This window comes from Lissotriton vulgaris, chromosome 11, assembly GCF_964263255.1.
Source record: "Lissotriton vulgaris chromosome 11, aLisVul1.2, whole genome shotgun sequence".
NCBI lineage: Eukaryota > Metazoa > Chordata > Amphibia > Caudata > Salamandridae > Lissotriton > Lissotriton vulgaris.
Genome location: NC_141699.1, coordinates 1,028,010,114 through 1,028,023,399, shown reverse-complemented (window position 1 = coordinate 1,028,023,399; position 13,286 = coordinate 1,028,010,114). Strand labels below are relative to the sequence as shown.

General features: G+C 43.9%; 1 protein-coding gene across 1 annotated transcript in view; it reads left to right on the top strand.

Annotated features, from left to right (window-relative positions):
* LOC147683962 (guanine nucleotide exchange factor DBS-like) overlaps positions 1-13,286 on the top strand; it is a 1,615,891-nt gene that overhangs the window by 1,155,184 nt on the left and 447,421 nt on the right. The window contains exon 18 of the mRNA XM_086942584.1: positions 11,685-11,754. Coding sequence (XP_086798710.1) covers positions 11,685-11,754 — 70 coding nt within the window. The remainder of the gene's footprint in view (positions 1-11,684; positions 11,755-13,286) is intronic.

Genomic DNA, 13,286 nt, shown 5'->3' with positions numbered 1-13,286 from the left:
GTGATTTCATAGAGGATGAAGGCTCCTTACTTTCTGTTTTTAAGCTTTTGAAGCCATAACAGCAGCTTTTCCTCCCGATCCTTAAGAGTTTTTGAGGAAAAGGTACAACATACCTTACATTGCTTTGCATTATGTGAAGGGTACAGGCATGAATGCAGTACTCGTGAGGGTGATGCCTCTTTTTGCCACAGGTAGAACAGGACCTGAATAGGCTGTTCTTTGCTTTCTCTGACATGGTGAAATTCGATTTTAGCAAGACAAAACACAGATATAGATGGAAGAAAGTAAACTCCAAAATTGCTGTAGAATAGGTCTAAAACAGAAATGCTTAGCAGATCGCAGTGGAGACTCCCTTACTCAATGTGCGGTTGAAAATCTGATGGAATGGAGCTTCTCACAGGAATGTTCTAGAGGGTAATGCAACCTGATTGGTTAAGACTTAAGTTTGGTCTCTTTTTTTAAATTGACTAAATTGTTATTAATTACTTGTTAAACTAAAGGGCCTAGGCCTTTTCCAGTCTATACCTATCATTGCATTGCTTTTATAAGGTACTGGGGACTCACATCTTGACGATGGGGAATGATGCAAGCATGGGAATCTATGAAAGTTTTAATACTGGAGTAAACCGCAATCACTGTCATGGAATGAGCCCTGATGCCTTCAGGCACTTCCGTCTTGGTCAGCTCAAAGCATAGCTTGGTGCAGATCTACTAAGTAGGAAATCATCCTCTTCATGACTGCCTCATCCTTCTTGTGTCCCATAAAAACCAAGCAGTACTCCTTGGTTATTTCAAATTTGAAGCGGAGAGCTCACCATGAGTCTGAATGATATAGCCACCCATCCTCCTTCCCTGGATGTGTTACAGGAAAGAACGCTGGCAGGTTGAAAGACTGCTAAATGACTACACTAACCTAGACAGAAAGGAGACCTGTGTCCGAAGTACCAGCTTGCCAGTAAGGAAGAAGGTTAATGGAAATTGGACCAAAACGGCCTCTAGTTCTCTTACCTGTGCAGCTGAGGGGATGGCAATGTGCAAATCTTCAACATAAGTAGTTGAGGTCTCCGACAGAAGCAGACAATGGGCTCAAAGAATACCCTCAACAAAAACACCAGGCCCATTCCATCTGGGTCAATCATCCTGCCTACCTTTTTTGCTCCCCTGCATCCCTCTAAGGAAGAAGAGCGTCTACACTGTCTGGACCCAAAAAGAGTGTTGCAGTTCTACCTTGACGCACATAAGAGTTCCGGTGAACGACCAACTCGTTGTGGGTTATGTGGGAGCTAAAAAAAGGTCTGCAGTTCAGAAACGGACCATCTCTCGCTGGTTCATTCTCTGCATTAAGATCTGCTACGCCCTGGTTAGGAAGCAGCCCATTGTGAGCTTACAAGCTCATTCACTGAGGAAAGGCTGATACCACGGTATTGGCTTGGGGTGTCCCAGTCCTGGACATCTGTCAGGAAGTAACGTGGGCATCTTTGTACACGTTTGCCAAGCACTACTGTTTGGACAGTCAGGTCCACAGTGACGGGTATTTTGCCCGTTCGGTCCTGCAGGACTTCTTGGTGTAAGAAATCTGTCAGCAGTCCAACACCAGGATGGTATGGCTTGGGTATCTATTCAAAGGTAAGAAATCTGCAGCTATAAGTTCAGATGAACAAGTTACTTACCTTCGGTAACACATTATCTCATAGAGACAATATCTAGCTGCTGATTCGTAATAGACCCATCCATGCCTCCCCGCTCTGCGGAATCATTTGTTAGGGCTAAGATTGTTCTCTTTTTCTGGGCCCTAGTTATAACACACCCTCAAGCCAGTCACTTCATTGCTCTGTGCTTTTGGTATGGAAAAGTAGAAAGTAATGACATCCGCGCACCAGGATGGCACCTATATAGGTGACCGTGACGTCATAACCGACTCTAACGATGAAACACAGAACTGAATGGAGCCACCCGACGGGGCGCAGGAGTACTGCTCAGGCAAAAGTTTCAAGATCCAGCCTGACGCTTAGGGAATTTAAAGGTAAGGAATCGGCAGCTAGATATTGTCTCTACCAGATTATGCATTACTGAAGGCAAGTAGCTTGTTCTCTTTGTCTTAGTCCAAGGACCCATTAGCAAGGCTTCTTCCACTACTCACTTCTCCAAAGCCCTATCTTGCTTGGAAAATACTCACTTCCTACATGTACCTGTACCTCCTAGTACTGAAGCTTCTCATTCATAGATCCTCTTTTTTATGATCTAACTACAAGTATCCCTCTTTACGCCAAACACCCTAATGCTACTAAATATTTCATTCTATTTGGTGATGCAGAAATGTTACTCTTAGCTGAATCTTCGGCCTCTTCTAACCAACGCAACATCATATATCTTCTCTTGTGGCATACACTTCTGCACAGGGTCAAGGTAACCTGTGAAAGAACAAAGGAAAGGAATGCAGCTAACCCTTCTTTTTTAACCCTTTCGATGCTGATGACGAGCTCAGCTCGTCATGATGCACGGTTGAGCTGTGCTGATGACGAGCTGAGCTTGTCATGAAACAATGGAAATGGGCATCATCCAGCACCGGAGGGGAAAACACCTAGCAGCGAAGGTGTTAAGGCTATTCACGACTTCCTTGGCAGTGTGAATTGTAAACATTTCAGGTTATATCACCATCCTGGTTTTGCTGGAGTCTGCATAATGGAGCACTTGATCCCAGTGTGTCATTTCCACAGAAAAAGGCTGAGAATATCAGATTTGGATTCTGCACATATTTCCATTTAAGATCCATGCAGGTTCTTTTAAAAATGAACTGTAAAATTCTACTTACAAATAATGTCAAACAGAGGAGGAAGGGAATGTATAGAAGGATAAATAACTAACCTGTAATCCTAGTTCTCTTCCAGGAGTATCCTCATCAAAGTCATAAGCACTTGCATATTCCCACCCATGTGCAGCGACAACGGAAAATATATTAAAAAAATATATTAAAACATATATATGTATACAGAATGAACAGCAGAAAAGTAGTCCTGCCAAGGGAAAGGCGTGCATTGTTAGCCCATAGGCTGCATTGTAACCTCAATAGCATAGAAACGTAAAGCAAATGTAGAAACAAACAAACAAAACTGGCACATACCTTTAAGGCAGCCAGGACCTATAGCTTACCATCATGCCTCAGGGGTGGCAGTTAGGTCAGTTGTTCTTTGCGGAGACCCGGAGGTCAGGGCACAAAGAGATGACAATTTTGGATCATTTGCCTGGGGAGGTGGGCGGGTTGCTTATGACTTTGAGGAGGATATCCCTGGAAGAGAACTAGGATTACAGGTATGTAACTTATCCTTCTCTTCCAGGGGATCCTCTTCAAAAGTCATAAGCACTTGAACCGAGTAGCAAGCCCATCAACTCTTCCAGCGGGCAAATGAGTACCATACATGACAGTAACATCTAAGAATCAATTCAAATGACTTTAGCATTGAAATAAATTCCTCAAGGAGGTTTGGCCTACTTATATCTGCTCTGGAATCAGAGTCGAGAGAATAGTGTCTCGTGAAAGTGCGTAGTGATTTCCAAGTGACTGCCTTGCAGACCTCAGCCATTGGTACATTGTGTAGAAAAGCCGCTGTAGCCGCTTTCACCCTAGTGGAATGTGCATTGGGAGAAGCCAAAAGGGTTTATTTGCCAATTGATAAGCCAGCTTGATGCAAGACACTATCCATCTGGAAAGGGAACGCTTGGAGGCTGAGAAACCTGTTCCAATGGCACCATAGTTTAGAAATAACTGATCAGACTGTCTAATGGTCTTGATTTATCCAAGTAGAATTTCAAAACTCTTTTAAGGTCTAGGGAATGGAGAGACCTTTCCGCTGGCATAGATGTATTGGGAAAGCAAGACGGCAGTGATAGTTTGATTGACATGAAAATCCGATACCACCGTCAGAAGGAAGGAAGGGCGGGTCCTTAAAACCACTCTGCTGTAATGGAAACCATGTATGGTTCTTTGGAACAGAGCGGCTGAATCTTGCTTACTCTATGAGCTGAATTAATTGCCACGAAAAAAGGTGGCTTTCCATGTAAGATGGTGAAGGCTCGCCTGATTTAGCCAAATGTAGGTGATAAGGTAAAATTACCTCCTCTTGACTCTTAGTAAGCTGAAAACCATTACGTATACACCTCAAAAAAAATCTTTTCTATTTAAAATAATATGAATGTCTCGTGGAAGGCCATTTGGATTCCCTCAAAATGTTCATACAGTCCTGAGGGAGATTTAGGTGGCTATACTGGAGGACCTCAGGAGCCATGCTGCCAAGTTCAGCAAGGGATGGTTGGGATGAATAATCCTATTGTTCATTTAGGACAGAAGGTCCCGTCTGCATGGAAGCCTCATGTGTGGACACTCCGAGAGGTGTAACAGGTCCGGGTACCACCTCTCAGTCTCTCCTCGAAGGTAACAATTTTCCTACGCTGGAGTCCAGAGTAGCCCTCCTAAGTAGTGAATTTGATTTCTCCATATTTTCATGAAGGCTCAGGCGATGCAGTAAGTTCAGGCATATTCGATAGTGGTTTTTCACCATTTGAGATGAGCCCTTCAGAAGCCAGTCGTCAAGATATGGGTAGACAAACAGACCCTGGCTACGTAAAGCTGCGGCTACCATTGCCATGCATTTTGTGAATACTTGAGGATCAGATTTCAGGCCGAATGGTAGGACTCTGTACTGATAATGTTTTGCGCCTACCATGAAGCGTAGAAACTTTCTGTGCCTAGGTGCAATCAGGACATAACATAAGCTTCCTGGAGGTCTATCGATCACATCCAATCCCTTTTTTGAAGATATGGATATATTTGATGGAGTACCAGCATACAAAACCTTTCTTTTTGGATGTTTTTCTCAAGGAAACGTAGACCCAGAATAGGCCTGAAACTCTCTTTTCGCCCCTTCTTTTGCACCAGGAAGTACCTGAAGTATATCCCTTTTCCTTGCTGTGATGGAGGAACCTTCTCTATGGCCAATTTTTGTAGGAGAAAGGATACCTCCCGAGGCAACTTTAGCAGTTGGTGAACTCTTGACTTCACTGGGGGGATGCACTTTGGAGGGGCACGAAAACGTAGTGCATAACCATTTTGTAGTATATTCAGCACCCACCGATCCTTTGTTATTTTGCGCCACTCTTTTACATGTCTGGAGATACTTGCTCCCACTGGAGTGGGCAACGGCGACAGATGAAGTGAATGTTCATTGTTTGCCGGTGTTCTTGGAAGTTGAAGAGCACTGTCTGGGCGCTCCTCTACCTCTGGAAGGGCGACGTACCTGATATTGAGATTTGGCCTGATGATACTGCCTTTGGGACCATTGAGGAGCTTGAACCCTCTGTTTGGAATGCCCTACGATCGTAAGGCTTGTACAGACGTCTGAACTCTTTCTTTTTCCCTAAACTGACAGCTTTGAAAGTGTCCAAATCAGACTTCATCCTGGCCATCTTCTCATCAGTGTGAGAGCTGAACAATGTATTTCCAGATAAAGGAAGGTTCATGATGCATTGTTGGGCCTCCGGTTTCAAGCTGTAAGACGCAACCAGGAGGATCTTCTTGTGCATACACATGCAAATATGAGTGAGCAGCTGAAGATGCCCCATCAGGTGCCGCACTGATCATTTGGTTGGCCACGAGAGCTCCCTCCTGGAGAATCTCCCTAAAGTCTTGACGGTCCTCTTTGAGTAGTTTTTCTTTGAAGCGTTCTAGAGAGAGTCCCACAACGCTCTATCATAACGGCCCAACAGAGCCGCTACACTGGAAACCTTCAAAGATGCACCTGCAGAGCCGCAAGCTTTTCTCCCCCAAGAATCTTGGGCTTTGCGCTCCTTGTCCAGAGGAACTATTGAAGAGGAAGCCACTGCATAGATCTTCTTTGCAGCCGCAATAATCACCGATTCTGGTGGAGGATCTGACCTAAGGAACCAGGGATCTTGTTCTGCTGGTCTATATTTCTTTAAGATCCTTGCTAGAGACGTTTTTATTGTTTTTTGTTTTTTTATTATTTTTATTGTGGAAAGTATAAAGAATACAATCAGGTAAATCCACCCACAGGCACTTAAAGATGAAAAATGATCAAATCGATCGTACATGGTATCACACAGCCATTCAGCCCACAACCCGGAGGTCAGGCGGCGTAAAGTCGTAAAGTGCCAGAAATATAAAATCATAAAGGTTCGCAAGGGAGACGTTTTTATTGTTGATGGAGTAAGGAAATTGTCCATGACTGGTTGTAAAAGACCAGGAACTAATGGCAGCAAAGGCCTTGATGCAGACCTCTGATGCAGAGTCTCAAATATAACAGATGTAAATTTCTGAGGTGCAGACATCTTTGTTTTGCTTTTGTGCTCTTCTAGATAGGACATCATGGAAGGTGTTGAAGTTATCAACAGGTGACACTCTGGAGGGTGGACTATCCGTATGAGTAGGAGAATAATCATTCTTGGAGGAGTGGGTCGAGGACGACGACCAGGAGGGTGATCTTCGTCTCCTATGGCATCCATGAGAAGCAGATTTACATGGCGGAGACTTGTCCCTCTGGCGACCCCTGGATGTGTGGTGGGTGATCGGTCAACTGCCTGCACCAGCCGAGCCAGAGGGGATCTATGCAGAGGGCTTGAATAGTCCAAAGGTTATTGAACCTGTGCTGAAGGCTTTTTCTGCCAATAAACTTGGAGAAGCCACATGGGAGAGAGAGCTTCTTGACATCAAGATGACTTGTGGGGATCCTACAGCCGACACTAAAGGTTCCAAGAGGTATTTTGACATGGCATGGCATCTCCTTGAGGTCGAATGGTGTGCCGACGTAGAAAATTGTGACTGTCTCGACGTTGAGCGACTATGAGCCACTAAGACCTGCGAGTCCAATGAAGGGGACCTTTGCCTCAATGTCGGTCGTGTGTGTTTCGACGTCGACCGATGTCCCGTCAACAGAGACTTGTGCTATGACATTAGAAGAGAGGTACCCAACGGAGTACCAAGTCCCAACGTCGTACATGGGGAAGGTGATGGTGAAATCCTTCTCAACGTCGAACCTCTAGACGCCGTCGATCGAAGCCTCTAAGCTGAGCGCCGTCTTATGAGCTGCAACAGAGGAGTCCGCCTCCATGTCGAATCTCTTCTCGACGTCGCAGATGATCTTGGCCTCGATGTCGAGCATCTTGATGGCTGCAACGGCAGGATCTGCTTCGCTGTCGAATCCTTTTTTGACTTTGTTGATGACCTAGGCCTCCACATTGACAGTCGCCTGGTTGACGGCAACGGAGGGCTGCGCCTCAACCTCGAACGCAGTACCGACGGTGACAACAGAGAGCGGTGTCTCAACGTTGGGCGGTCCCGCACCAACGGAGAGCGACTCCTCGACGCCGACCATCGCCGGGTTGATGGTGGCAGAGGATTCGGTGCTGATGACGTACCTCTATGTTTGGAAGTCTTCGACGAGGACCGTTGTTCTCTCGACGGCGAGCTTGACGTCTATGGGTCTGTCGTCGACGTTTTCTTCGCCGGTGGAGGCATTCTCGATGCCGAGCCCGATGCAGATGAAGAACAGACCGGAATCTGGCTTTCAGAAGATGATCTGGGTCTCTTCTTCTGTCTCACAGGAGACCTGACTCTAGAGGTAGAAGCTTTACCTTTTTCAGAGAGGCCATGAAGGCAAATCCATTCTCTGTCTTGGAGAGTTCTTCTTGATAAAGACTGGCATTGTTGGCAAGTCTCAGGAACATGAGAATCCGGAAGGCAAAGAATACAGACAGAGTGGGAATCTGTTTTGGCATTCTTTTTGCCACAGGAAGGGCACGGATCAAAAATAGAAGGCATTTCTGAGAGATAAAAAATGCTGCAGTCCTGAAAAAGGTAAAGGAATTCTCCAACAGGTGTAAAATGACGACGTAAAATGGTTTTAAGTGAAAAAGGAATATCATTTCTAACAGAGAAGTCAAAAATCTGTGGAGCTGATTAACCAGGGTCCTGACTGAAGGAGCCGGAAAGAACAACTGACCTAACTGTCACCCCTGAGGCATGATGGGAAGCTAGGGGTCATGGCTGACTTAAAGGCACAGTGCCAGGTTTCTTTTTTTTAGTTTCTACATTTGCTTTCAGTTTCTATGCTATTGAAGTTGCAATGAAGGCTATGGGCTAACAATGCCTGCCTTTCTCTTTGCAGGACTACTTGTCTGCTGTTCATTAAAAGCAGTTCAAGAGTCTTTTGGTCTTCCTGATTTGTTTGTGTATGTGCAAAGACAGGAAGACACAGCGTTTCTTAGCCTATTATGTCTGGACGGCTGCATGGATTGTTTAAAAAAAATGTCATATATATGTTTTCATATATAATTTTTATAACTTTTCCGGGGTCCCGCGCGTGGGCGGGAATATTCAAGTGCTTATGACTTTGATGACGATCCCCTAGAAGAAAATGTATGTATATTTGTGATTGATCCTCAGTTTCTGCGATGCAATGATTCTGTGGCTGGCTTTGTCTTCGCAGTTGATATATATGAGCACTATTCACCTATCATTTTAGGCATAACAGGAGATTCAGTTTGTGGTGTGTATTCATCTTGGAGGACATGTATCTGACATCCTCATATGTTATTAGTGCATGGCCGGTATCTCCCCTATCCTCTCAATCTTAATGTTAGGCCTCAACTACCTTCACTCAATCGCATTGCGTTCAGTGACTCTTTTATGCAGACGGGCCACCTAATACCTTTGAGTCCCAGCCCCCACTGACCAACTCTCCAAAACAGCCAATCTTGCTTCTTCTCACACTTCCTTGCTGTCTCTCTTTCATCCTTGTTTGTCTTGTGCCTCCCTTTAAACCTGATCCTGACAAGTGGGATGGGGTAAAATCATACAGCAATTCCCCTGACCAGTTCATAAAAAGGGAAGTGCCAAGGGCGCCTTGCTTCCAACTGCTGGAGGGCGAAGCTTGAGCATTTGGAATTTTAAGCCCTAGCAGATAGGTCCACCTGTGAAAGACTCATTCTTAGAGACATCTGAGAAGACAACTCTAACCATTTTGTCACCCGTGACCCATTTGTGTTAGTCCTCGAAGACTCTCCGGAGAAAGACTGCTTGTTGATTGCAATCCCCATGTAAATGGTCCGCTTTTATGGAAAGGTTCCTGGTCAAGCACCACAACCATATTGTATGTGCCTCCAAACACAGTGGTTTGGACCTGGTATCTCCTTGTTCGCTTAGATAGTACATTGCGGTGCTGTTATCTGTCTGGGCTAAACATATGTCTGCTCTCAGAGAAGGCAGAAAGGCTGAGCTCTAGGAAGTTGATGTGATGTCAGAGAAGGTAGGAAGACTCTGGGATCCATGAAGCTGATTTGGTATAATTTAGCTAAAAGAAGTTGGTGTGACGTCAGAGAAGGTATGAAGGATCTTGGTCCACAAAGCTGATTTGGTAGGATTTCTCTTTCACCAACCAGAACCCCTGAGCTGACATGTTGCCTAGGTGCGCTCCCCAGTCTATACAAGAGATGTTTATAGCAGTCATTTGCAAAGGAAGAATCTGTAGGAATGGGACTCCCTGAAGCAAGTTTTCTCTCTTACACTACCATAAAAGGGAATGTTTTGCTGCTTAAGATATTACAGAGTGCACAGCTACTCAAAGAGTGCCCCAGCACTATAGGCAGAAACAGATCATGGACACTATTGTTACAAGCTAAATAAATGGGTTTTATCAATTTATGAAAGCTTTCCTCATTTGGCATATTCCTAGGTTTAAATGGCAAATGATTCCAAATCGAAGCAGCATGGACAGAAAAGGAAGGCCACCTCGTCCATTCATTTAAAACAAGTAGCATGCATCCCCTGAGTGCAAAGCCTGGGAAGGACAGTATAGCACTGAGATATTGTGGCCCCATTCCACGAAAGCCACGGTAAGCTAACACTACAGCTTTGAATACAATTTGCTTGCCAACGGGGACCCAGTGAAGCTGCTTGAAATACAAGGATGTGGAGGTCACCTAGTGAGCTTAGATTACGACGAGCTGTCATATTCTGCACAACCACCTGCATGTGCTGAATTAGGTAATCTTGTACACCCAGGTAGAGTACATTTGAGTAGTCCAATCAAAATAAGGTCAAAACCTGGACAACTACTCTCTGTGCTTTCCAAGGACGAAATACCAGAAAAGATTCCACTAATGAGGCAAGTGGGGACATACCTATGTAAAATAACGTTGGATCCAGTCCATTGCATCCAACATTTTCTCTAAATATTGATACTTTTTGTGATGCCACTCTCTCTCTCTAACTGTACTTGTCATGCTTCTAGGAATGACAGAATCAAAACTAGAATAGGACAGACTTCTAGAAATGTTTTTATAGATATAGACAATGCAATAGGTAATACTGTGTCTTGGAGGTCTGGATCACCTCGACTGGACTGTCCGCTTTGATAAGCCAGTCTTCCAGATACTGTGTGACAAGGAATCTTTTGCAGACATAGGCAGGCTGCAACTGCTATACATTTTGAAAATGCTCGAGGCAACTACTCCAGTCCGAAAGGGAGTACTGTATGTTGGAAATAAAACCTGCTTGCAACAAGCCATAAGAACTTCTTGTTCTTCTTTGACACTGGAATGTAGAGGGACAAATCGTGTAAGTCCACTGCACACATCCAAGGGGGTTATATGTAGCGAAATGAAAACATGCAGAATTTATCTCTTTTAATCCACTTGATGGCAAATCTAAAATCCAGAACGGGCCTCACTTGATGGCAAATCTCAAATCTAGAACAGGCTTGACTTCTCTTTTGGGTCTCTTCGTTTTCCCACACTAGTAAGTATCTCAAATAGATGCCTTTTTCCATTCGAGGGGGGGGGGGGGGGGCGGGGGGACTACTTCTATTGCTCAATTTCTTAGCCTAGAAGAGGAGTACCTGCGCAAGTTGGTCAGCTGGTTCCTTGACATTGATATTTATGGAACAGATGGAGGAGGGGCTTTGAATCAAAGTGAGTAGCTTTCTTGTAGAACAGTCAAGACCCATTTGTTGCTCGCTGAGGTGTTAAGATATTCATCTCACCCCACCCAATGACGTGGAATACAGAAGAAGGGGGAACAAGTAGTCATGCCTAGAATTTATATGGAGGTAGTCCTGATGAGTTGGAAGACTTCTTTCTGGAACTGCACCTTTGATGGTAGGTGTAGTTTTGGTGTTGCTGTTGGAACTCATACAACCATAATAATAATAGTTGACATCTTTGTGGCAGAATGGAAATTTGAAGAATTTCTTCTTTCATCCAAGGCACTATCTTTTAATGCTTCAAACTTATTCCTCAATTATCTCCTGATCAGTATACTAGCCAAAATGAGAAGAACAAGAGAATGACAAGTTCTTTATTTTTAGTTTAGCATCAGATTTCAATGTTGTGAGGGAGTATGATCTTCTTAGTGTGATACCATGACAGCAGCCTGAAACTACAAGTTTGGATAGGTGAGGAGAATGCCCTTTGCATGAGCTGTTAAATTGGTATTGAAAAAAACTGTGGTAGTCAGAAAACTGTGTTATATAAATTAAATGTCTTCACATTATATGCACCTGATACAGTATGCGTCTTCATTGTTATTTATATTATAATAATATAATATCAAATAAATGCTCTTTAATGTGTACAGCATTAATTAGCATTAAGTATTTTCTTATCTTTTTTTGTAGCATTTTTCTGAATGAGTTAACAAATTGCATAGAAAATCCAGATTCACTTGGAACATGCTTTCTAAAAAGGGTAAGAGGACATAAAGAATAAATATTTGCCCAACGTATGACAACGGCATGCATATTCAGTAATGTACTTCTGCAAATTAATGTTTGATTCCTTTTTCTAATGAGTTCAATGTGTGCGTACTTGACTAACTAGAAATGAAATGTACAAAATGAATACAAATGTGCCAACTGTAATATGACCTTTATTATCATAGTTGTGTGTTGGGAAGTGCTAGGATTCACAAAAGGAAAAACCTTACAGCTAGAGCTTAGGAACAAGGACCCCTCACACCAACTAGGACATTTGCTGGACCCTATATTTGGGAAGTGGACTGGAGTGCATTCTCTATCTCCACAACCGGTACCCTGGTCTGATCACTTCGTAATTCCGATACAAATACAGATAGCTGAGACCGAACTTAATAAAGATAGTGTACAACGCTACCAATGCAGAAAATGGAAAAACTTTTCCCTTGACACCTTTATAAAGTCACTCGTAAATGCTGGACCTCCAGGAGGGTCAGACTGTGAAACAGCCTATAATCTGCTACAGAAATGTATTATAACTGCTTTAGATAGCACTGCACCTATTCGTACTCTAGCTAACACTAAGAGGGCCAGGAAAACCACCCCGTGGTTTACCCAGGAACTACAATCAGCTAAATCTGCATGCAAAAAACTTGAGCGGGAATGGCGTACTAATTTTTGCCCGAAAATCAAAACCCTTTACAAAAAAGCACAAAAAGACTATAATAAAAAGATTCGAGTCACCAAAGCATCCCACTATAATAATCGCATCGTGGAAGCAGAAAATTCCTCGAAAGAGCTTTTTAAGATCTTTAAAGAAATTTCTATAATCACGGACCACACTTCCCACAATGATTCGGTGGATACTTGCAACAAAATCGCCAAGTACTTTGCCAGCAAGATCACTGACATCTATGCCAACTTCTCTGGTAACATTACATCTGGCCATGACTTTGTTGAGAGGGAAGATGCCGCTCTCACAGAATCTTGCCTACGTAATTTTACTGTCCCTTCCCCAGAAATACTCATGAAAACCTGCCAAAGCATTAAATCTGGCTCCCGTCGGGATCCTGCTCCTCCCAAAGTATTAGGAGCTAGTCTAACTGTCTTGGAGCCGTACTTTAGACATGTGCTCCTTTGCCACAGCCTGTCTGCCTGAAGACTGGAAGAAAGCAATTGTACTTCCCATAAAGAAAAAACCCAATGTTAGCCAGGACACCCTAGAAAACCTACGACCCATCTCTCTGCTACCTTACCTAGCTAAAGTTGCCGAAAAAATAGCCAACACTCAACTCATGGCCCATCTTGAATCTCACAATGCTCTACACAGCTTCCAGTCTGGTTTTAGATCAGGCTACTCTACAGAGACAGCGCTCCTGAGAGCGACTGAAACTCTACAGGAAGGAGCAGATGAAGGTCAGACCATGGCACTCATTATGCTGGACCTCAGTGCCGCGTTTGACACTGTAGCACACTCCATCTTGCTACAGTGTCTAAACAAAGCAGGGGTCACCAAGGAGGCACTGG